Source organism: Panthera uncia, chromosome X (genome assembly GCF_023721935.1).
Source record: "Panthera uncia isolate 11264 chromosome X, Puncia_PCG_1.0, whole genome shotgun sequence".
Classification (NCBI taxonomy): domain Eukaryota; kingdom Metazoa; phylum Chordata; class Mammalia; order Carnivora; family Felidae; genus Panthera; species Panthera uncia.
In genome coordinates, this window is record NC_064817.1 from 17,436,757 (window position 1) to 17,458,644 (window position 21,888).

General features: G+C 39.2%; 1 protein-coding gene across 2 annotated transcripts in view; it reads left to right on the top strand.

Moving 5' to 3' along the window:
• PHEX (phosphate regulating endopeptidase X-linked) overlaps positions 1 to 21,888 on the top strand; it is a 223,282-nt gene that overhangs the window by 181,411 nt on the left and 19,983 nt on the right. For both annotated transcript variants that reach the window (XM_049643584.1, XM_049643585.1), the window contains 2 exons: positions 14,852 to 14,906; positions 20,228 to 20,295. In XM_049643584.1, coding sequence (XP_049499541.1) covers positions 14,852 to 14,906; positions 20,228 to 20,295 — 123 coding nt within the window. The remainder of the gene's footprint in view (positions 1 to 14,851; positions 14,907 to 20,227; positions 20,296 to 21,888) is intronic.

The following is a 21,888-nucleotide window of genomic DNA, read 5'->3' on the forward strand; positions in this document are numbered from 1 at the left end:
GCTACCTTAAAAAGAATATTTAGATGTACTGTCCAAAAGGTTTTACTTCATAAGATGGACTAAGGGATTTAAGAAGTTTTGTTAAATGAGCTGAAGTTGTCATAAACAAACTTAGAATAGGTTGCAAAATTGCAAGATGATGCACTTAGCAAGGTTGTGGGATACCTGTTAGAATTACTTTAAGACGCTCTTGTCCTGCTCTAGTCAAGGACTCTGGAGTTCCTAATACAGTCCGTCTCTGCCCCATCCCCCCTGCACCCAGACTCTGAGGCCAAGGAGGCAACTAACAATGACATTCTGGGCACTGCCATGGAGGACAGAGGTGCCCTCAGCTGGGAAGCCCTGCCATCTCATGGCCTTCCCATTACTGTGGTGAGTCCCAGGGGACCAATGCCTGGAGGGACATACATTTGGCACCTGCAGGGAGCTTCTGAAAACATACTCATGGGGCAGGACAAATGCTGTTTCCAGACACAGGGCTGTGCAGCTTCACTGCAGGGCTGGTAGCAGAAAACATGGGACGATTATCACAGTCAGTCTGATTAAAGAGGTGGGGTGTGAGTGGGACACTCACTGGGAGTAACCTGGATGTGAGCCAGAGCGAAGTGAGCATCAGGAAGCTGGCAGAAAGCCATGGTGATGGGAGACAGGGAGTCAGGGAGAAAGCTCTCTCGTTTATGTACATGGTCACAATCTCACTGGTCCTCCCTTGAAATAATCAGTAAATCTTTCACCCTTATTACGAAAGTAGTTAATATTTATTGTAGGAAATCTAGAGAATTTTTAGCTAAGCCAAAAAAAGTTTTTCCAGCAAAAAGTATTCTTTTTTTAAAGTTTTAATTTTAATTCCAGTTAAAATACAGTGTTCTATTCCTTTCAGATTTGCAGTATAGTGATTTGACACCTCCATACATCACCTGGTGCTCATAACAAGTGCCCTCCTTAATGCCCATCACCTGTTTCACCCTCCCCACCGACCCCTGCCCCCAGAAACCATCAGTTTGTTCTCTATAGTTCAGAGTATGTTTATTGCTTTGCTTCTCTCTTCTGCTATTTTTTCCCTTTGCTTGTTTGTTTTTTTAAATTCCAAATATGAGTGAAATCATATGGTATTTGTCTTTCTCTGATTTATTTCCCTAAGCATTATACTCTCAAGTTCTATCCATGTCATTGCAAATGATAAGATTTTATTCCTTCTTATGGCTGAATAATATTCTATTCCTGTGTGTGTGTGTGTGTGTGTGTGTGTGTGTGTGTGTGTCTTCTTCATCATTCAGTAGACACTTGAGCTCCTTCCATATCTTGGCTATTATAAATAATGCTGCTATAAACACCAGGATGCATGTATCCCTTTGAATTAGTGTTCTTGTGTTCTTTGGGTAAATACCCAGGAGTGCGATTGCTGGATTGTAAGGTACTTCTGTTTTTAACTTTTTGAGGAAATTCCATACTGTTTTCTGCAATGGTTGTACCAGTTTGCATTCCTACCAACAGTGTAAAAGTGTTTGTTTTTCTCCACATCTTCCCTAACACATATTATTTCTGGTGCTTTTAATTTTAATCATTCTGACAGGTGTAAGATAATATCTCATTGTAGTTTTGATTTGCATTTCCCTGATAAAGAGTGATGTTGAGCATCTTTTCATGTGTCTGTTGGCCATGTGTATGTCTTCTTTGGAGAAGTGTCTATACATTCTTTCTGCCCATTTTTAATTGGATTGTTTGTTTTTTGGGTGTTGAGTTGTATAAGTTCTTTATATATTCTGGATATTAACCCTTTGTTAGATATGTCACTTATACATATCTTCTCCTATTCTGTAGGTTGTCTTTTAGTTTCCTTTTGTGCGCAGAAGATTTTTATTTTGATGTAGTCCCAATAGTTTATTTTTGCTTTTGTTTTCCTTCCCTCAGGAGACTGATCTAGAAAGAAGTTACTATGGCCAGTGTTAAAGAGGTTACTGCCTGTGTTCTCTAGGATTTTTATGGTTTCAGGTCTCACATTTAGGTCTTTGATTTAGGGATATTGGCTCATCAGCTGGTTTTGGTATCAGGATAATGCTGGCCTTATAGAATGAATTTGGAAGTTTTCCTTCCACTTGTAATTTCTGGAATAGTTAGGGAAGAATAGGTATTAATTCTTCTTTAAATGTTTGGTAAAACTCACCTGTGAAGCCATCTGGTTTTGGGCTTTTGTTTGTTGGGAGACTATTATTATTATTATTATTACGGATTCAATTTGTTTGCTGGTTATTGGTCTGTCCAAATTTTATATTTCTTCCTGTTTTGGTTTTGGTAGTTTATATGTTTGTAAGAATTTATCCATTTTTTCTAGATTGTCCAATTTGTTGGCATAGAGTTTTTCATAATATTCTCGCATGATTGTATGTCTGTGGTATTGGTTATGATCTCTCCTCTCTCATTTGTGATTTTATTTATTTGAGTCCTTTCTCTTTCTTGATAAGTGTGGCTAGACATTTATCAGTTTTATTGATTTTTTTTTTCAAAGAACCAGCTCCTGGTTACATTGATCTGTTCTTTTTTTTTTTTTTTTTTTTTTTTTTTTTAGTTTCTATGTCACTTATTTCTGCTCTGATCTATATTATTTCCCTCCTTCTGCTGGTTTTAGGTTTTGTCTTTTGTTGTTTTTCGAGTTACTTTAGGTGTAAGGTTAGGTTATTTATTTGAGATTTTCCTTGCTTCTTGAGGTCGGCCTGTATTATTACATAGTTCCCTCTTAGAACCTCTTTTGCTGCATCCCAAAGATTTTGGACCTTTGTGTTTTCATTTTCATTTGTTGCTATGTATTTTTAAAATTTTCTTATTTGCTTGCCTGGTTGACTCATTCATTGTTTAGTAGCATATTGTTTAAACTCCATGTATTTGTGATCAGAAAAGAGGCATGGTATGACTTGGTTCTTCTTGAATTTGGTGAGGCTGGTTTTGTGGGCTAATATGTGATCTCTTCTGGAGAATGTACCATGTGCACTTTAAAAGAGTATGCATTCTGCTGTTTCAGGATGAAATGTTCTGAGCATATTTGTTAATTCCATCTGGTGCAGCATGTCATTCAAAGTCATCGTTTCCTTGTTGATTTTCTGTTTAGATGATCTGTCCACTGTTGTAAGTGGGGTGTTAAAGTTCCCTACTATTATTGTATTATTATCGATTAGTTCCTTTATGTTTGTTAGTAACTGTTTTATGTATTTGGGTGCTCCTACGTTTGGTGCATATTTAGAATAGTTACATCTTCTTATTGGATTGTCCCCTTTATTATTAGATAGTATCCTTTATTTTTTTTGTCTCTTGTTACAGTCTTTGTTTTAAACTCTATTCTGTCTGATATAAGTATTGCTACCCTGGCTTTCTTTTCACTTGCATTTGCATGATTAAAGCTTTTCCATCCCTTCATTTTCAATGCACATGTGTCTTTAGGTCTGAAATGAGTTTTGTAGGTATCACATAGGTGGGTCTTGCTTTTTTATCCATTCCATCACCTTATGTCCTTTAATTGGAGCATGTAGTCCATTTACATTCAAAGTAATTATTGATAGATATGTATTTATTGCCATTTTATTGTTTTGCGGTTGTTTCTGAAGATTTTCTCTGATCCTTTCTTGTCTCTCTTGCATGTTTTTTTTTTTACTATATTTTTTTAACATTTATTTATTTTTGAGACAGAGAGAGACAGAGCATGAATAGGGGAGGGGCAGAGAGAGAGGGAGACACAGAATCTGAAACAGGCTCCAGGCTCTGAGCTGTCAGCACAGAGCCCGACGCGGGGCTCGAACTCACGGACCGTGAGATCGTGACCTGAGCCGAAGTCGGCTGCTTAACCGACTGAGCCACCCAGGCGCCCTCTCTTGCATGTTTTTAAGCTAAGAAGTTTTAAAGTTTGTTTCACCCTTTAAAGATTTTGTTGAATACCTCTCAAACTTACATTTATCTACACATTTCAAAATTGAAACTAAATATGTACTCATCAAATACTGCTTTTCCTTCACTGAACATTGTAACATGATTTTTTCCCATTTACTCCTTGTAATTTTAAGTCATCATACATAGTATTCCACCAAATAAAAACGCTTTGATTTCTTTAGTTAATTTTCTACTAATAGACACATGGGCTGTTTCTCTATTTAAAAAAAAAAAAACTCTGATAAGTTTTGGGTCTCTGTTTTTGTGCAAATCTGAGTTTTTTTCTCTAGGGTAAATTCCTAGATGTGGAGGAATTACTGAGTCAAATGGTATGTCCAGTATAAGGGTTTTTAAATATAGCTTACCTGACTTCTCTTGAGAAAAGTGGTACCAATTTATATTTCCATTAACAGTAGATGAGATGGTTTTCTTTTACTGAGTTATTCATTGTCAAGATGCTGTTGGAGGAGATGAAAGAAACTTTTTTTTTTTTTGGTCGAATTGACCTAAGGGAAAATGTTAGTCATGTGTTAATTCTTTTCTTTAATGTTTATTTATTTTTGAGAGAGAGAGAGAAGAGAGAAAGAAAGAGAGCACGCACAAGTAGGGGAGGGTCAGAGAGAGGGAGACACAGAATCTGAAGCAGGCTCCAGGCCCCAAGCTGTCAGCACAGAGCCGGATGTGGGGATTGAACCCACAAACTGTGAGATCATGACCTGAGCTGAAGTCAGATGCCTCACTGACTTAGCCACCCAGGTGCCCCAGTCATATTTTCATTCTTAAGACTATTATCTTAAACCCAGATATGGATCAGTGAACCCAGACAAGTATTTTCTGAGAACCTGCTGTTATTTCCAGGCCTGGGCTAAACATCACTGCCTTTAGTGTCAGTTTTGAATACCTAGGACAGCAATTGTGTGTGTGAAATGACCTGTTGGAATAATAGTAGAATATGAGATAGTGAGCTTCATAGTGGGAGGAGATTTGTGTTTTCTCTGCCCGTTGAACTATAGCGGTGGTTCCAAAAGTGTTGTCCCTGGATCATCAGCCTCAGCATCACTTGTGATATATGAGCATCAACTGGTCCCACCTTTGACCTGTGGAATCAAACTCTGGGTTGTGGGACTAGCAATTTATATTTTAAGATTTTAACCATCAAATGTCTGCTAGATGCTGCAGTTTGAGAACTACTAAGCTATAAAGAAATGCAGCAAATGCAAAAGAGGTCAATTTGGTTGGGTAAAGGTAGGGGGACTAACTTGTCCTGCTTGCCTGGGACTGTCCCAATTTTATCACTGAAAGTTCCAGATGCCAGGAGCTCCCTTAGACCTGGGCAAATAGGGATGGTTGGTCACCCTGCTAAAAGAGAGGAGGTTCTCTTTGTTGCAGCCTAAAGGTAATTATGGCAGATAAAGAATAGAAGCACCAGAAGAGGAAATTTCAAGATGGAGGACAGATTTTAGAAGCTTTCTGCTTGTCAGTTCTAGGCTGATAGATAAGGTGGCGGGAGGTTACCTGTAGGAAGCCAGCAGATGGCTAAGGCATCTTGCTGAATCCCTTGACATGAGTCACAGCTGTTAGCACTTGATACTTTCTGGAAAGGGGAAGGTTGGCATTCACCAAACTATTGCAAGATGCCAAATTGAAAAAAAAAGCCACTATTAATCTTAGCAGTGATGACAATGAAATCCCTTTACAGCACAAAATATAACCAGAAGTGCTTTGTAATTGCAGTAATTTCCATGTCCCAACTGATGGTCCCCTAGATTCTAGGAGAATGGTGTCCAGCTTATCTGATTATGAGAACTAATCCTGAATAAGATAGATAGAGCACTCATTCCCTCTTAGAGTGGGCATTCATTCCAGATTTCCAAAGCAGTTGCAATTAAAACTATTTTTGTCCTTTGTGCAATGGCAATTTGTTAGCCATGTAAAGTTTTACTTTTGAAAGTGTAGTCTGCAAAATTATGAGAAAAGTATCTAGTTGTATGTTACATGCACAGTACTGAGAAACAGTGAAGAGAGGAGAATGAGGCAGAAGGGCTTATTTATAGATATATATCATTTAAGTTAAATACAGGCAGTGCTTTTTTTCCTAAGTCGAGAGTTCTGAATTTCTTGGTATATTAGAATTACCTGAGGTGCTTTTAAAAACATACTCATGTGCAGGGCTCCATCCGAGACTGTGGCTTGATGGCTGTGGGGTGGAGCTTTGGCAAGGGTCTATTTTTTACAAGCTCTCCAAGGGATTCTCATGTACAGTTGCAGATGTGAATCCTTATCCTGACCTAAACGAGTATGTATCAACCAGCATGCACCAGAATAACCTGGGGGACCTGCTGAAAACTCTGGATCCCGCTCCCAGAGTTCCTGATTCGACAGGTCTGGGGTCAGGCCCAATAATTTGTATCTCTAACAAGCGTCCTGTCCAGGTGATGCTGATGCTGCTGGACCATGACCAAATGTTGAGTGCCATTCTCCTAAACCATTCCTACCTCAAACCTCAAGTGATTTCACAAGCTGTATCTTTTACTCATTAATGTACACATGTGTATAGTTACCCCCTCTCCCCAAAACACTTCTATGCATCTTTCCTGAATTTATTTTATTTAGAACATATTTTCATTTAAAAATACACTTTCAAAGAGCTTTGGTTTGGTATCAGTTCGCCTTTTTAGATGTCGCAAAATAGAAATTTTTTTTGGTTATATCCCTTTTCCTTCACTAGGTAGTAGGTTTTTTGAGGACATTTGTATGTTCAAAGCTTACTTTTGTGTTTTTGAACATTGTAGGTGCTTAGTAAATGTCAGTGGTCCATGACTGTGTATAGAAATTGCATCATCATAACCCGGTAGTTTTTATGATGGTATTTAAATATATTAACACCTCTAAAATTAGGGTTATAAGATATGTTCATTTAGTGGTAGAACTAGGAGATTTTGCATAGAATAAGTAAAATAATCAAGTGAGCAGAAGTAACTACAAGTGAATCTCACCAAGAAGTATAATGTTGCTAAGATAGATCAGCACTAAGTTTGAAATACGAGGATTAGTTCAGTAATATAAGCATACACTTAAGACTTTTGAAAATAACTGTCATAGCATGGACTAAAGTCATGTTAATACATCAGTAAATCCGTGCCAAAACTAAACATCCTATTATTTCACAAAACTAATAATAAAATACATTGTATTGATGTAGCCAGCCCCTTAGCAAAAATATCACAGACACGCATAGTGAAAAGAAAGCGGACACAGACACACTCAATGGAAAATCCAAGTACATCGCTGGAGAAACCAGCAACAGCCAGTATGGAAATGGATTGAGTTAAACCGGCCAGTATGTACTTTGGCCTGCATGTTCTCCAGTGCACGGGATTCTCCTTTAGGATTCAGCCCCCTGAGTCACCCTTTTCTCAACTGAACTTCATCATTTGGCCCTGGATGTGCCACTTCTGCCCCAGAGGCTGCTGGAGGGATCCTAGCTGTACAAATTCACCAATAATTTGCTAATCCTTCAAAAGGGTCAAAAGAGAGATTGAATTCAAGAATGAACTCCCAAATTTAGTTGAATTTGAGTTGCTTTGCATTGTATTTGTGTATTTACAAAAGTTTGCTATAGAGGAAAGGAAGAAGCAGTCCATCTGAGCTTTGAAGTCTGGCAAGAGAAAGTTGGAGGCCTCCTATTTTGTTAAATCTGACCAAACATGGAAACAATGGGAAAAGATGTGAGTCTGATGACAGTTGTCTTAAAATAATCATCATTTGTAAGTGTTGATATAGAAAAAATCCCCCAAACTTACACATAACAGAAAACTTTGGAAAGTAATGCTTTCAAAATATTGGCTATATGGTTACTGTCTTGAATCATATGCTTTTATGAACATGGAACTTAACATGGCAATTACATAAAAGCATGCAGATAATATAGGGAAAAGAGAATGTATTCATTCAGTATTGTCAGGACTGAAGGACTCTGATCTAAACCAGTGTTTTGTCTGATTTCTCTTTTCAGCACATGCCACAGCCATAAAAAGGGAGAATGTTTTCCTTTATTCCTTGGCAGTAGGGAGGGCTAAGAGTACACAGGGGTGATGGAACTTGCAGGGAGCTGGGCAGGGCTTTTCATCTTGTTAAAATCTGCATTCTGGTTGAGAGTTTGTTGGGGGAAAAAAAGTGCTGACCAACTATGCTATTTCTGCCATAAATGCAAGAGGAAGGAACCAGCAAAGTCATTAATCCAGAAGGAAAATGAAAAACAGAACTTGAATAATGGAACATGCCTTTGCTCTGGTATTGAGTATGGAAACTTCAAGAAGTAGCACACTGGTGGTACTAATAGTTAGCATGTAATGTTTTAGACTTTGGCTCACACTATATACTCATAATCATGGGTAATGCTTAATTAACTCCAGTTAGACCTTCACGTTCCACAAGGTGTGGATTCCATTCACTCAACAGATAGTTACTGAGAGCTTATCACATGGCAGGTGTTGTTCTGGCTTTGGAGTGAAAGAATAGTGGAAATAAAAATCTCTTTTGTTACGGAGCGTGCATTGTAGTTCGGGAAAAACACCATAATTTATGCAGAGTAAGTAAAATGTAGAGTATCACAGCTGATGATATTACGGTGAGAGGTAAAGCAAGAAAGGGGATAGGATAACACCTCTCTCCTTTAAAAAGCACTAGGGAAGTCCTTGATGAGAAAGTGACATTTGAGTAAATATCTGAAGCAAGCTATGTAGATAGTAGTGGAAAGAAAGTTCTAGGATGGGGAGAGAGAAGTGGGAAGAAAGGGAGATTATTAATTTTGTTCATATCTCTTCATACAGTGTGAATTTGCTATCTCTAAGTATGTATTTGTTTTCTTGGGTCTGAGCTATGAAGATAATGGGCTTCTTTTGTTTTCTTCTCTTTATTTGTCTCTTCTAAAGAACCTAATTAGTGCAGTTTTCCAGTAATAAAATGGACATCAAAACCCAAACATGTCGAGGCATTTAAGTTTTCTTGGAAAGCTATAACTACAGTTAAAATATAACTTTATGACTTTAAAGGTCAATTAGTTGCTCCTGCTGGGGTTAATTGCCCACTGAAAGTGATGAGTTCTTTGGCAGTGCAGTTCTAAACAGAAGCACTCGAGGTTAGTCAGTATTTTCTGATGTGAGAGTTATGAGACACTCGAGCAAAAAAGAAAGGTTTGACCCAAGTAAGAAACCAAAAGCAGGATTTAGTGGTTTTCCTAGGTACAGATTTGAAAAAGAGAATTTTTTTTCTAGCAAATAATGAGGTGATTACAACATATACATAGGAATATTTTCTTTTGTCAGAGTTTATTTTTTTATATTTTGAGAACAATTTTGTTTTTAAAAGGCTACAGTGAGCAAGAAAATGAAATAAAAGTTATCTATACTTGCAAGAAAGGAATTACATGATCTCTATGTGCCGATGATAAGATCTTATGAATAGAAATCCAAAGGAATACATTAAAAAATTAGGACTATTAAATGTGTTCAGTAATTCGGTAAGATACAAGATCTTCATACAAAAACCTATTATATTTCTATACAGTATCAATGAGTAAGCCAGAAATGATGTTAAGAAATCAATTCAATCTATAATAGTCCCAAAAAGAATAAAATAGGAATAGAACTGAGAGTCCAGAAATAACCTTTACATTTATGATCAATTGATTTTCAAAGAGAGTGCGAAGTTTTGTCAGAATTTTAGTCTTTTGAATTACATAACCACAATTTGTATTTTTGCTTGAAACAGGAATAAAATTTGCTGGTGTTGACAAATGCAAGAGCCAAATTACTACTGCATAAGCTTAGTTAACTGTAAATAGATTTTGTCTAACCTTTAGAAGAATTTTCTATAATACGCACACGTTTATTTCTAAAAGTTAATTTTCATTACACGAGTTGATTACCTTTGACTAGTTAATATTTAAAACATTACGTTCATGTCCAAAACTCCCTTAACCACGCACCACCCCAAGTCCTAGTTACCGTCAAGAAGCAGCCACTATGATCACTTTGGTACATATTTCATAGACCTTTTCTGTGCATTTTAATATGGCACTTATTTAAAAAATTGAAATAATATTTATTTATTTATTTGTATCTGTGCCTTGCTTTCTTCCAACAACATGTCTTGGAGATTTTTCCATGCTAGAATACTAAGACCTACCTCTTGATTTTCATTTGCTTCAAAGCATTCCATAATATGGTTATGCCATATTGAAGCCGTTTTTCTCCTGTTGGACATTTAGCTTGTTGCACACTTTTCTCAGTTACAGCAACGCAGCAGTGAACATATTTAGCCATGACCCCAAAGTGCACATGAGCCAGTGCTTGGGCAATGGTTGTTAAAGTGTGCCTCCCAGACCAGCAGCTTCAGCATCACAGGAGAACTTGGTAAAGATGCAAATTCTTAGCCTCTTCTCCGGGCCTACTAACTCTGAAACTCTGAGGGTGGGGCCCAGCCATCTCTTTCAATAAGCCACCTATTTTATCTAGGTGATCCTGATGCATGATGAAACTTGAGAACCACTGGCAGGAATGTATATGTGTCCATATAGACATTAGATGCATACATGTACATATACATTAGTTCTATAATGTGACCTGTGTGTTCCTAAGCATTGCTGTGTTATGCAAGATTGTGCAATAAAAGCCACAGGCTTATGGGAGAAGTGGGGTTAGGGACACAACAATCAAAAACGTTGTCGGTGGGTCACCTGGGTGGCTCAGTCAGTTGAGCGTCCAACTCTGGATTTCTGCTCAGCTCATGATCCCAGGATTATGGGATCGAGCCTCACGTTGGGCTCTGCGCTGAGCATGCAGTTTGCTGAAGATTCTCTCTCCCTCTTCCTCTCTCACCCGCTCGCACGCATTCTGTCTAAAAATTAAATTACAAAATAAAAATAAAACATTATCGGTGACACATGAAAACAAAAGCCAGGATCCTAATAAAAATGATAGCACAGACTAGAATTCAAATAAAAATTTGGAAGAAAAAAAGGATAGCACAGTCTTAAACATGTTGAGCAAATACATAAAACTACAGCACATACGGCATTTTCCCCTGAAAAGACCTGAAGTTTGCTTGTGGAAGCAGGTGCTGGAGGGCTTCGCAGTGTGTGAAGGAGGGTGATGTGAAGTTGGAAGGGAAATTTTAACACCAGGTGTGGGTGGCTGTGGCTTCTAACACACGTGGTGAACCGCGGTAACTGGTCCAGGTTGAGATGTGTGCATTTTGTGTATTCCTGTGTGGTTTGGTTCATTTGATGAGTTTTTCTGCTTTCACTTAGCATTTCTTGAGCACGAAATTGCGCATAAGCAAACGTGAAATTGGAGTTACGCCCCAGTGTTTTGTCCCAATATATCAATGACCTTGGATCAAATTTGCCTTTTCAGTGTGTTATAGCAGAACTATATATAAATATATGTATATCTTTCACATAGAAGGGCCACATACACAACCGAATGCTGGTTTTCCACTTACTATTTCTTTCACTTAATAATATCTTTTAGATACTTTTTCCAGTGTCAGCATGTAGTCACTCATATTTTTGAAAATGGCATTTACAGCCTTAGGAGATGACTAAACTGCTCATCAAAATGCTTGCAACAGTTGGCTCTCACACCAACATGCATCCCACACCCTGGCCAGGATTACCTGTTATCACACTTTTTGGTTTTTGCCGATCTGCTAGTTATACGTCTTTTTCCTTCTTCTCCCTCTCTCTCTCCTCTCATAGGTATATCTATATATGTTTGTATGTATGCATAATGTGTCTGGACATGATACGTGTGTAGGCATATGTATATGTACATACACACACATGGACATTATGAGAAGTGCCTCCCGTAAATATACTGATAGAAAAAAGGAGCTTTGAAAGTGTAAAACAGGTAGTGAAGTGGTGCTGAGATGGGGAAAAAAGGAAATAAAATGGATTTGCAGAAGAAACAAAAAACAAAAGCCTATTAAAAAGGGAGAGAAGAGAAACACATTTTCTTTCTGTTTAATTATTTTTTACTTTTACCTTTGCTAACTACAACCTCCCACCTCGTGAGATAAGATACGAGTCCACTCTGTGCGGCTTTGATCTTTCACTGGAGCCAGTCGACACCTCCAAAACTGTAGCTTCCACTGTTAATCCGTTCACTTCAGTGAAGCAGCCCTGAGGGCATTAGATTCTCCTGTTGGTCAGCATAGGGTCCCCTGGCCCCAACAAGCCGAGCGGACATCTGCTCAGAGGAGCTTCATGGCCGTGGCCTGCTGGTCTGGGGTCCCTCGCAGCAAAAGCCGCAGAAATGGAGGCACACGCAGGTGTCACATGTCAGATGTCTTCCTGTGAAGAGGTTGGCAGTGGACAGAAATGCTTCCAGCTGGGCACAGTACCAGGCAGGAAAGTCATAATGGTTTCCTAATTAGATCACATTGGTTTATGATCATTGTTCCTATTAGGAGATATCATTGCTTTAAAAAATTTTTTTGGAATGTTTATTTATTTTTGAGAGAAAGAGCAAGAGAGAGAAAGCGTGAGCAGGGGAGGGCCAGAAGGAGCTGGGGCAGGGAGGAAGACACAGAATCCAAGCAGGCTCCAGGCTCTGAGCTGTCAGCACAGAGCCTGACGCAGGGCTCGAACTCACGAGCTGTGAGATCATGACCTGAGGCGAAGTCGGATGCTCAACTGACTGAGCCACCCAGGCACCCCATCATTGCTTTTTGATGATTTATAGTGGGAGATGAGACTTTCAAATAAACACTGTGATTTGCATATATATGTAATATATATTTGCATATATATCTCTCCAACTCAGAATGACTTACTGAAAGTAATCACCAGAAAAGAGGATGGGATATTCATGTAAAGATGCAAAAAGAAATTTAAGGAAATGTAAAAATTAGGAAGATTAATATGATGTCACCCCTTCAAAGTCAGATGCATTTTCCTTTATATGAAAGCTGCAGGAAGAGGAAGAACTGCTAGCTGGATCCATCTCTGTTTGGCAGTGAGGTTTTTGGACCTTGAAATCTCAAACTGATATTAAGAAAATAGAATAGTTAACATTTATAATAACAATTATAATGAGGTTAACATTTCACTTCTGAATTAAGAACTTGTTTTCTTGCCCTCACTTTTTGTAGTGTCCTTTCATGATGGGGAGGTAGACAGAATGTTGAGAGGGAGAGAGTGAAGAGAAAACATTGTATTTATTTATTTTTTAATGTTTGTTTGAGAGAGAGCATGTGTGGGAGAGGGGCAGAAAGAGAGGGAGAGACAAAGAGAATCCCAAGCAGGCTCCGTACTGTCAGCGCAGAGTTTGACACGGGGCTCAATCCCATGAACCATGAGCTTATGACCTGATCAGAAATCAAGACTCAAATAAATGCTTAACCGGCTGAGCCACCCAGGTGCCCTGAAAACATTTTAACTCATAAAAGAGCTTTCGGTCTCAAAGGGAGGTGAAAGCAGTGGCTCTGCAACAGCCAAGGACATTGCAGAAGGCAGAGCGCTCTCCCTCTCCCTCTCTCCCTCTCTCCCTCTCTCCCTCTCTCCCTCTCCCCCCCTCTCTCCCTTCCTCCGTGTGTGTGTGTGTGTGTGTGTGTGTGTGTGTGTGTGTGTGTCTTTTGTTACTGTTCTTTGCATTTCTGATAGTTACGACTTAGAAGTGCAGCTCACAGGATCAGCCCAGGGTGATAAATTTAGTGGAGAGTTGGAATCACAAAGCAAGGCATTTCTCACACTCATCGGCACAAAGCCAGATGCGTGGCTTGTACGACCCACTGCAAAATGAAAATATGGGGGCCCCTGTTCAGAAAGCTGGAAAGAGTACCATTAAGGGTGCTCAAGTATGAAGCTTTATCCTGCATTCTGTGGCTTCTTTTTCTCTAGACTTGCCCTGGTTTATTTGCTATTCAATGCCATTGTAAGTTGTAAGGAAAATAAATGTTTTAAGTCATCAGCATATTTTTACTATTCACCTTTATATTGTGCAATGCCCGTTTTAAATGAAAATATAAGAGCTTTTAACTTGGATGTGGGATCACTAAAATTACGCAGTTTCTATTTTGTAGCTTATACATGCATAGGTATTCTGTTCTTGCCATAACAATGGAAATGCTGCACAAAACTGATCCCACCTGTTTTTATGTCATTTCTTAATACACATGGATTCTCCTAACACTCTCCACCTTCAGTTTACTCATGAGCAAGGAAGGACTAAAAAAGGAAAAGACACTATGGGTCGCCCTGTCTTTCCCTTTCCTTGTATGTCATTTTCAGTGTATGTGATTGGTTAATACAGGGAAGTAACAAAAGTAAGAAAGGATCTGATGGAGTTCCCTGGTCATTCATGTTTCTTAGAGTGCTGCTGCCTTTTTTTAGTGATCAAAGCAAATCCTGGTTCCAATAGAAAGAGCCCTCTTGGGGCTGTCAGAGCTCCCATCTACTCAATCCTGGATGTATTATGCTTACCTTGTACTCACTTTGAGTCTCACGGAATCCCCCCACATTGTGGGTCTACTGGAGTTCCGTACTCCTGGGAATCCTCAAGAATGCTGTGTGCAAATGGGGCCTACAGGTTGAGTGTCCATGTAGCTGGCCCTTCCTATATCAGGGGAAGCTGCTGGACTGCCAGAAGCCTCCTGCACATGCTATGGAGGAACCCAGTTCACGACAGGGTGGACAATGCCAATAGCGTATTCATGCAAAGAGGTTTCCTTGAAACTATTGTGATGCACTTGTTTCAAACTTTGTTGAATTCATATCATTTTAGAAACAGTGAATCTCTTGAGTGCTCCCAGCTTCATGAGGAGTACCTTTTAGATGGGCCTTTGAGACTTCCAGGCTGAAGCTTGAACCAAGTACTTATCGTCAAATCAATTTCTATATCTCTTAAAATTTTGTCTGTTTTTCTCCCAGGATTTCCAGCAGGAGAGCTGCAGAAGCCTTTTTTTTGGGGAACGGAATATCCTCGGTAGGTAAATTAATGAAGAAACCAGTTATTGACAAGTAAGGAGGAACATGCTGCTTTGAATGAGAGTAGAATATAAAGTCACAAAAACAAAAACCAATGCCAGTGGTTGTTCAGCAATAGGAGAGCATGAAACCTGGTGTGGGTCAGTCGTACTTTCCTCATTTTAGAAATTTGTTTCCTGATTCTTTTTACCAGGGTGTGTGACTGGACAGGAAAGGCAGAGTCCACACAGGGGACCTTAATCTTTGTGTATTTATTCACTTATTCATTGACTTATAGGACAAATATGTGGACCTCAAAGGATTGTTGGGATTTGAGTTGATGGTGATGGGTCTAAAACCATGGAAGAAATGGAAGAAATAATGTGAGAAAAGAAAAGTACCTATAGAAAGCAAAGATTTTGTTCGGTTGGTCCAATTAGTATACAAAGGGAAATAGTGGAAAGGGCATCTACAAAAGAAGGTTGATGTTTTATATTGGAGAGCTCTAAGTGCCAGGTAAGGAGCCGTCATTAATGAGCAATAGAAAATATTGAAGTTTTTGAACAAGTAAAGATTATCAAATTTGTCTTTAAAAATAAAACCTTGGTAGTTATGCAATAGGCCAAAAACTGATACTCTCTGAAGTTAGAGATATTGAAGGTCATTAATATCAACAGATGGTAATTCACAATTTACATATAGTGAGAAGTCTGATAATACTCATTGTTGGTAATATTACCACTTTTATTATGTGCCTTTCTTTGCTCTGGTGGTTTAATACACAGAAAATTTAGTCTTGATTGTAGACACTTAGTGTCTTCTGTCTTGGTTTGGATAAATGACAATTTAAATATTATTTGTAGGTTAAAAACATAGGGGATCACATACATATAAAAATAAGAGAAATATGGTAGCAGTGTTTTGATTTGTGCTTCCTCAAAAGCAGATCCTGTGACAAGGATTTGAGTTCAAGGAGTTGTTATGGGAGGTGACACCAGGAAACAGTGGCGGAGGAGTGGAGAAGTGAGACAGGGTGGGAAGGAAGCCAATAATGAATGTTAGGAGTTTACTGTGGCTGCCATATTTTTCCCAAACTTACTGGCTTATAGTTCTGTAGGTCAGAAGTCCAACCCCGGTCCCACTGGGCTAAACAACAGGTGTTGGCAGGGCTGTATTCCTTTCTGGAAGCTCTAGGGAAGAATCTTTTTTCTTGCCTTTTCTAGCTTTTAGAGTCAGCCCACATTCCTTGGCTCATGGCCCTTTCTTCTGTCTTCCAAACTAGCAGAGTTGCATTTCTGTGACCATTGATTCATATTCACATCTCCTTTTGACTCTCCTCTTCTGCCTTCTCCTCTACTTTGAAGGACGCTTGTGATTATACTGGCTGCTCCCAGATAATCTAGGACACTCTACGTATTTTTAACTCAGCTGATTAGCAACCTTAATTCCCCTTTGCTACATAATAACGTATTCATGACTTCTGGGGGTTAGCCTGTGGACTTCTTTTGGGGGCCATTGTTCTACCTACCACACATGTGTTACAAAGCCAGTTACCACTGTGACCAGCTGGGGCTCAGCCCTGGCAAGGACCTGTAGAACTTGCTTCAGTGTAATCCCACTGCAGGGGCAAGGGAGCTGGGGAATTTATCAACTCCCCTTCCCTCACTGATTTGAGGGCTGCCACCAGCTGTAATAACTCTCTGGCATTGCCCAGTCTAGGCCCAGAGGGCCCTAGTAGCCAGAAAAAGTCCTCAGGCAAGTAGTTTCAGGTGTTGGCAGTTGGAAGCTTTTGGATTGTGTGCTCAACACTGGCGAGTGGTGAGGGGACAGGAGCAGGCATCAATAAAGACTACTGTAGGGAAGCACTGCGTTAGGATAAATGAAAATTCTTGGTTTGTATTAGCCAAATCCATTAATATCATCCCAGGCCTCAGCTGCATAGTTTTTATTGGAATCAATTTTCCCTATTATTAAGATTAAAAATTTGCAGATATTTCTATAAAAATAAATATCTAGGCTAAATATTGTCTAAATTCCCTTCAAACTAAAAATGTGCTCAAATTCTTTGATTCTGCTTATCATTAGCAATTTGAGTGCACTTCTCTTATTATTGTTAGATATCTGGAGACTTGGAAATCGTCTGGTTAGGTTTTGAAGTTACTGATTAAGTGAATTTGTTTATTGGGTCTGTGAGCATGGTTTTCTGATATAAAAGTGAAACTCATAGGAACCTGGGAAATAATGTTAGTGTTTGTTAGCTCAACCTTACGCTGAGCCATATTTGGTATTTGGGTGGGAGAGAGATTTGTATTTTTTATCCTAAAGAATCTATGTCCTCACTGAAGCCTTCCACCCTGTATTACTATATCTGCTCCGTGAGTAATTATTAAGCGTCTTTTGGGTATTTGGCATTGGAAAGATCGAGATGCTGGAGACATGGGAATCGCAGTCCACTGAGATGGCTTTCCATACATCTGTTTTGGATGGATAGCCTCCAGATTCAGCCAGTGGGCATCCTTTGTGTTCACACTGGTCAGCTTAGTCCTTGCCTGAATGTTGGCTCTAATTATGGGGATATCAACAAGCTAAAGTGTTTTTAGAGGAATGAATCAGGACTGTCAGTAGCCCAAGACAACATCCCAAAGTGTGTGTTCCACAATGCAGTAATAGAGGTCGGTCATCCTCCCTTTTGTTTTGGAAAATTACAATACTCAGCAGCATAAAAATTTCCAAGAAGTTCCGCAAGAAGGAAACCTATTGAAATGTGTTTAATCCAGCGGTTCCTAAACTCCCCCTTTCCCTATGTTTTGGGAAATGCTGGTCTAGAATCCCTGACTAAAGAAAAGCAATTGAAAGAACTTGAGGACACTGGAGGGGGAACCTTGTAAGTGTCTTTACATTACTGAAGGAGAGTGAAGGTGGTAGACAACTTGCTGTACTCAGGGGGTCAGAGGGTATTCAGCTAGAGACTCTACTAGACCAATAGATAGCAGCTGTAGGAAAGATTCCAGTTCAGTGTTAAGGAGAGCTGTGTTATTTAGAACCTCCTGAGGGAACGGTCCCCCTCATGAGCCCCTGCTTATTGGAAATGCCCAAGGAGAAGTCCTGTGACTTTTGGAATGGGACTGTGGACTAGGTAGGCCCTTGCCTCTGATTCAGGCAAAGTGGCCCTTCCTTGTTGACAGCATGAGATCATGGTTGCTCCAGACAGAAGTCTGGCTGTCCTCTTCTTGACAGCAAAATCCAGTGCATGTGTTAAACCCATGGGGCAGTAAGAACAGAAGAGCAACTGAGTAGGTGCAAAAATTGTCATCTTTGCCATTTCACATTTGGAAGGCTGGAGTTTTCTCTGCAGCAGTCTTCTTGTTTCTGGCCAGCCAGTCACATTTCAAAAAGCATGCGAGTTTACTTATTTATTTTTATGACATGCTAATTATGTCATATGGCCGTTGATAATTATGGCCGTTGATAAAATGGAAGATGTGAACTGAGCATTATGAAATATGATCATTGTAAGGCTCAGTCATAGAGAATTACCTTTTCTTGTCTCCTGTCCAAAGGATCATGATTATGTGACTGAGTATTGGAACTTGGAATAATTCGGTCATTTTCTGAGTTCTCTATTACCCTTTGCAAAGAGGAAGCTCTTTGGAGCAGCCCTTCTTAAGGGACATTTATTGTAGAGCAGTTCCTGTAAGCTTCCATTGTTCATCCCTGAAATTCCTCCGGTCAACAGCATTGACCAAGGGTGGTAGAGGACTGAGTCCTGTTGTCAGGGCTGAGAGGTATGAAAAAACGAAATGTCGCAGGCTGCATAGTGACAGCTACTGCTGCAGAAACTAGCACAATGTAAAATTACAAGTTTGTCCCACACTGCCATGATAGCTCCATGATTGAAATGCATAATTTTACTCTAACTTCTTTAATGAAGGTTTGCAATGATGTAAAAACAGTAGGAAGCGTTTTTGTTCAAATGCAAATTACCTTGCAGGAAAGAAATAACAAAGGAAAGAATTGCCACCAAGGGGAAAAATGAAATCTTACAGCACTTATTTGGTTATAGTTGAGACAAACAATTAACATGTTAAGGATCATTATGTCCTGTAATAACATGTTGCTTCAAATATTCTCATTCTTTCCACTTACGGATCCTTTCCATTTGCTGGGTAACTTTGATGTTGCATGTCAGGAGGCAAGTGCAAAATATTTCCAGCATAATTGCAAATCTCAGAAAGAATCCTCATAACAAGGATTTTAAGTTGTCTTTAATCCTCATCCACGTGTTAAATAAACTAAATTACATGCAGACCTATCACTTGCATGAAATGGTAAAGTTAATTAACCGATTAAATGATTGTTACTTTTTTACTGTATACTAGGTACAGAGAATTGAGTAGTGGATCAAACTGGTAAGGGTTTGGCCTTCATGGAACTTAGAGTTGAGAGAGGTCCCAGACACACACAGACAGACAGACAGACACACACACACACACACACACACACGCACGCATGTGCGCACGCACCTCAGCCTCTCCTTAGAACTTGTTAGAAATGCAAATTCTTGAGTCTTATGACAGACCTATTGACCCAGAATCCTGGAGGGAGGGGAGGGCGCGCGTGTGTGTACACACACACACACACACACACACACACAAACATCCAGAGGCCTCCTTATGGATTTCTTCATATATCATTAATATATTGTTTCAGTTCTCTACTGCTACCTAACAGCACCACGAAACAACCACTGTTGGCTTATGATTCTGCAATTTCCAAATCTGGTTAAGTCTTCATGATCTTTGTCATTCACTCATAAGCTTGTCTTTCACAGAAGCAAGGGAATGTGACTACCTTTGAAAGCAGTGATCTCTTTCAATCTCTGCTCTGTTCCTTTTTTATGATTGCATTTGGGAAACAATTTAACTTCTAAGTCTATAGTGATTTTTCAACAGTTCTCAGATAAAAAATAAATGGTATGTTTACAGACAGGGTCTTCTCAAACCCTGCTGCTGCTTTGGATGTTTATAAATATAAAGTGGCTAGAGCCGATACAGAATCATAGAAACCTTAGGGCTAGAAGGGACTTTAGAAGCCATCTCTTTTGCATCCCTAATTTCATACATGGTCATTGTGGCAGTATTACAATTGATTTTCTTTGTCCATTTCAATGAGAAGGGTATGTTTAGATTTTTTCTTTTTTTTTTACAATTTTGAGGGTGTGGTTATAAGTTGCAGTTACTAGAAAACAGATTATCTTGGCTTTTCATTAAGAAAAATCAAACGATTATGCTCTGAGGTTCATGCTTCTAATTTTCTCCAAATTATATATTTATACCATAGATCTCTGAGTTATGGAGCTATAGGAGTAATTGTTGGACATGAATTTACACATGGATTTGATAATAATGGTAAGTACTGATTCATTGTATAAGCAGCTGCTTTTATGATAATGTTGATGATACAGATGTTAATTGTTGCTATTATCTTTGCATAGTGGCATCACCATAGATTGAAGATTATCCAAAGCAGTGTGAGTGCTGATTGAAAAATTCCCCCCATGCCTTGCTGTGATAGCTTGCCATAAATAAATAATTGTTCCCATTGGTGATGGAATAGCATGAAAAAAAAAGACCTTGTAATTTCACTGAAATTATCTTTGCATTTAGATCAGGATTGCTGTAGCTGCCATGATAGTTACAGGAATTGCTTCATAGCCTCTCCCCTCTGTCACTTCTTTATTCACCATCTTGAGATGCTCTCCCTGGAGGTGTGAGCTCTGCTCCGAAGATGATTATACATGCTGCCAAGTTAGGATTCAGCCAGTTAGGACTCCGGAGCTTGGCTGCCTGATTCCTTTATACGATTTCAAGGATTATGCAATGCTTAAGCTGTGTTTTTCTCTATGCTGGCATATCTTTAGATTTTTTTAAAAAGGCTATGCTTTCCTAATAATGCAAAATATAGAATATGCTGTGTATCCTGATGAGATTTAAGCACAAGAGCAGAATATGCATAAACTAAAGAAATTATTGCCCCTTGTAGGTTTTCATCATTTGTAATTGGCACTCCTTTCTCCTTTACCTTTGAGCATTATTGGAAAGCCACATGAAAACTCTGAAATTTATGAATTAGTAGCAAATGATAATCATATCCACATCTGCACAGTGACAGGCAGATGCAAGGAGCCGACTGGCACAAGGCAACATTGTTATAGAAAGGACCTTTTTCTTCCATGTCTGTGGTGTCTCCACCATCCTTTCCTGGATGCTGACCGGAAGGCCTGGTTCTCCTTCTGGGCAATTCTTCCTGTGCTCCCACCAACCCTTCCTGAATCATCTAGGGTTTTGGTTCCCGTGGCCTCTCCCTTCCCTGTTAAAATATAGCTACCTTGTGCTCCTCTCAATTTCCGGAGCTACACTTTCTGTCTTTCCATGTTTGGTTTATCTAAGAGGAGTGTCTTAGCTAAGAAACATAACCCAGAAGTGATCTCTTGGTTCTGGGCCTTTCTTCCTGGGAAATTTAAGTACAGTTCTCGCTGTGAATCTTTTGGAGGCCTTCTGAAGTCATTCTCCAAGGACATAATCTAATGATGCCAATTTCAGTCTGTAACCAGTACTTAGAACAGAGAGTCACATAGTTAACTACATGCCCTGTAACTGTTTAATGATTGGTTGGATAGTGTGTGGAAGACAGTGACTCCGTGCCCTTCCAGGGGTTGGTGGTAATGGCATCCACTCCTGCTGAAGAGCCTTGGATTATTCCAATTAACACCTTTGCTTCTAGGACTTTCTTGTAAGCCCACTGAAGAGTTCTTTGCATAATTAAATTCAAACCAATAGTAATCTTGAGTATGAAGACAGTCTAGATACACTCAGACTTCTTTTGAAGGGTGTAGAGAAAATGAAGAGTGAGCCTATGGCAAAAAAGCATGTATAACTGATCTTTTTTCCATTATGTTTTGGAGATTTCCATTCTTGTTCCAAGTTCTCTTTTTAGAGCAA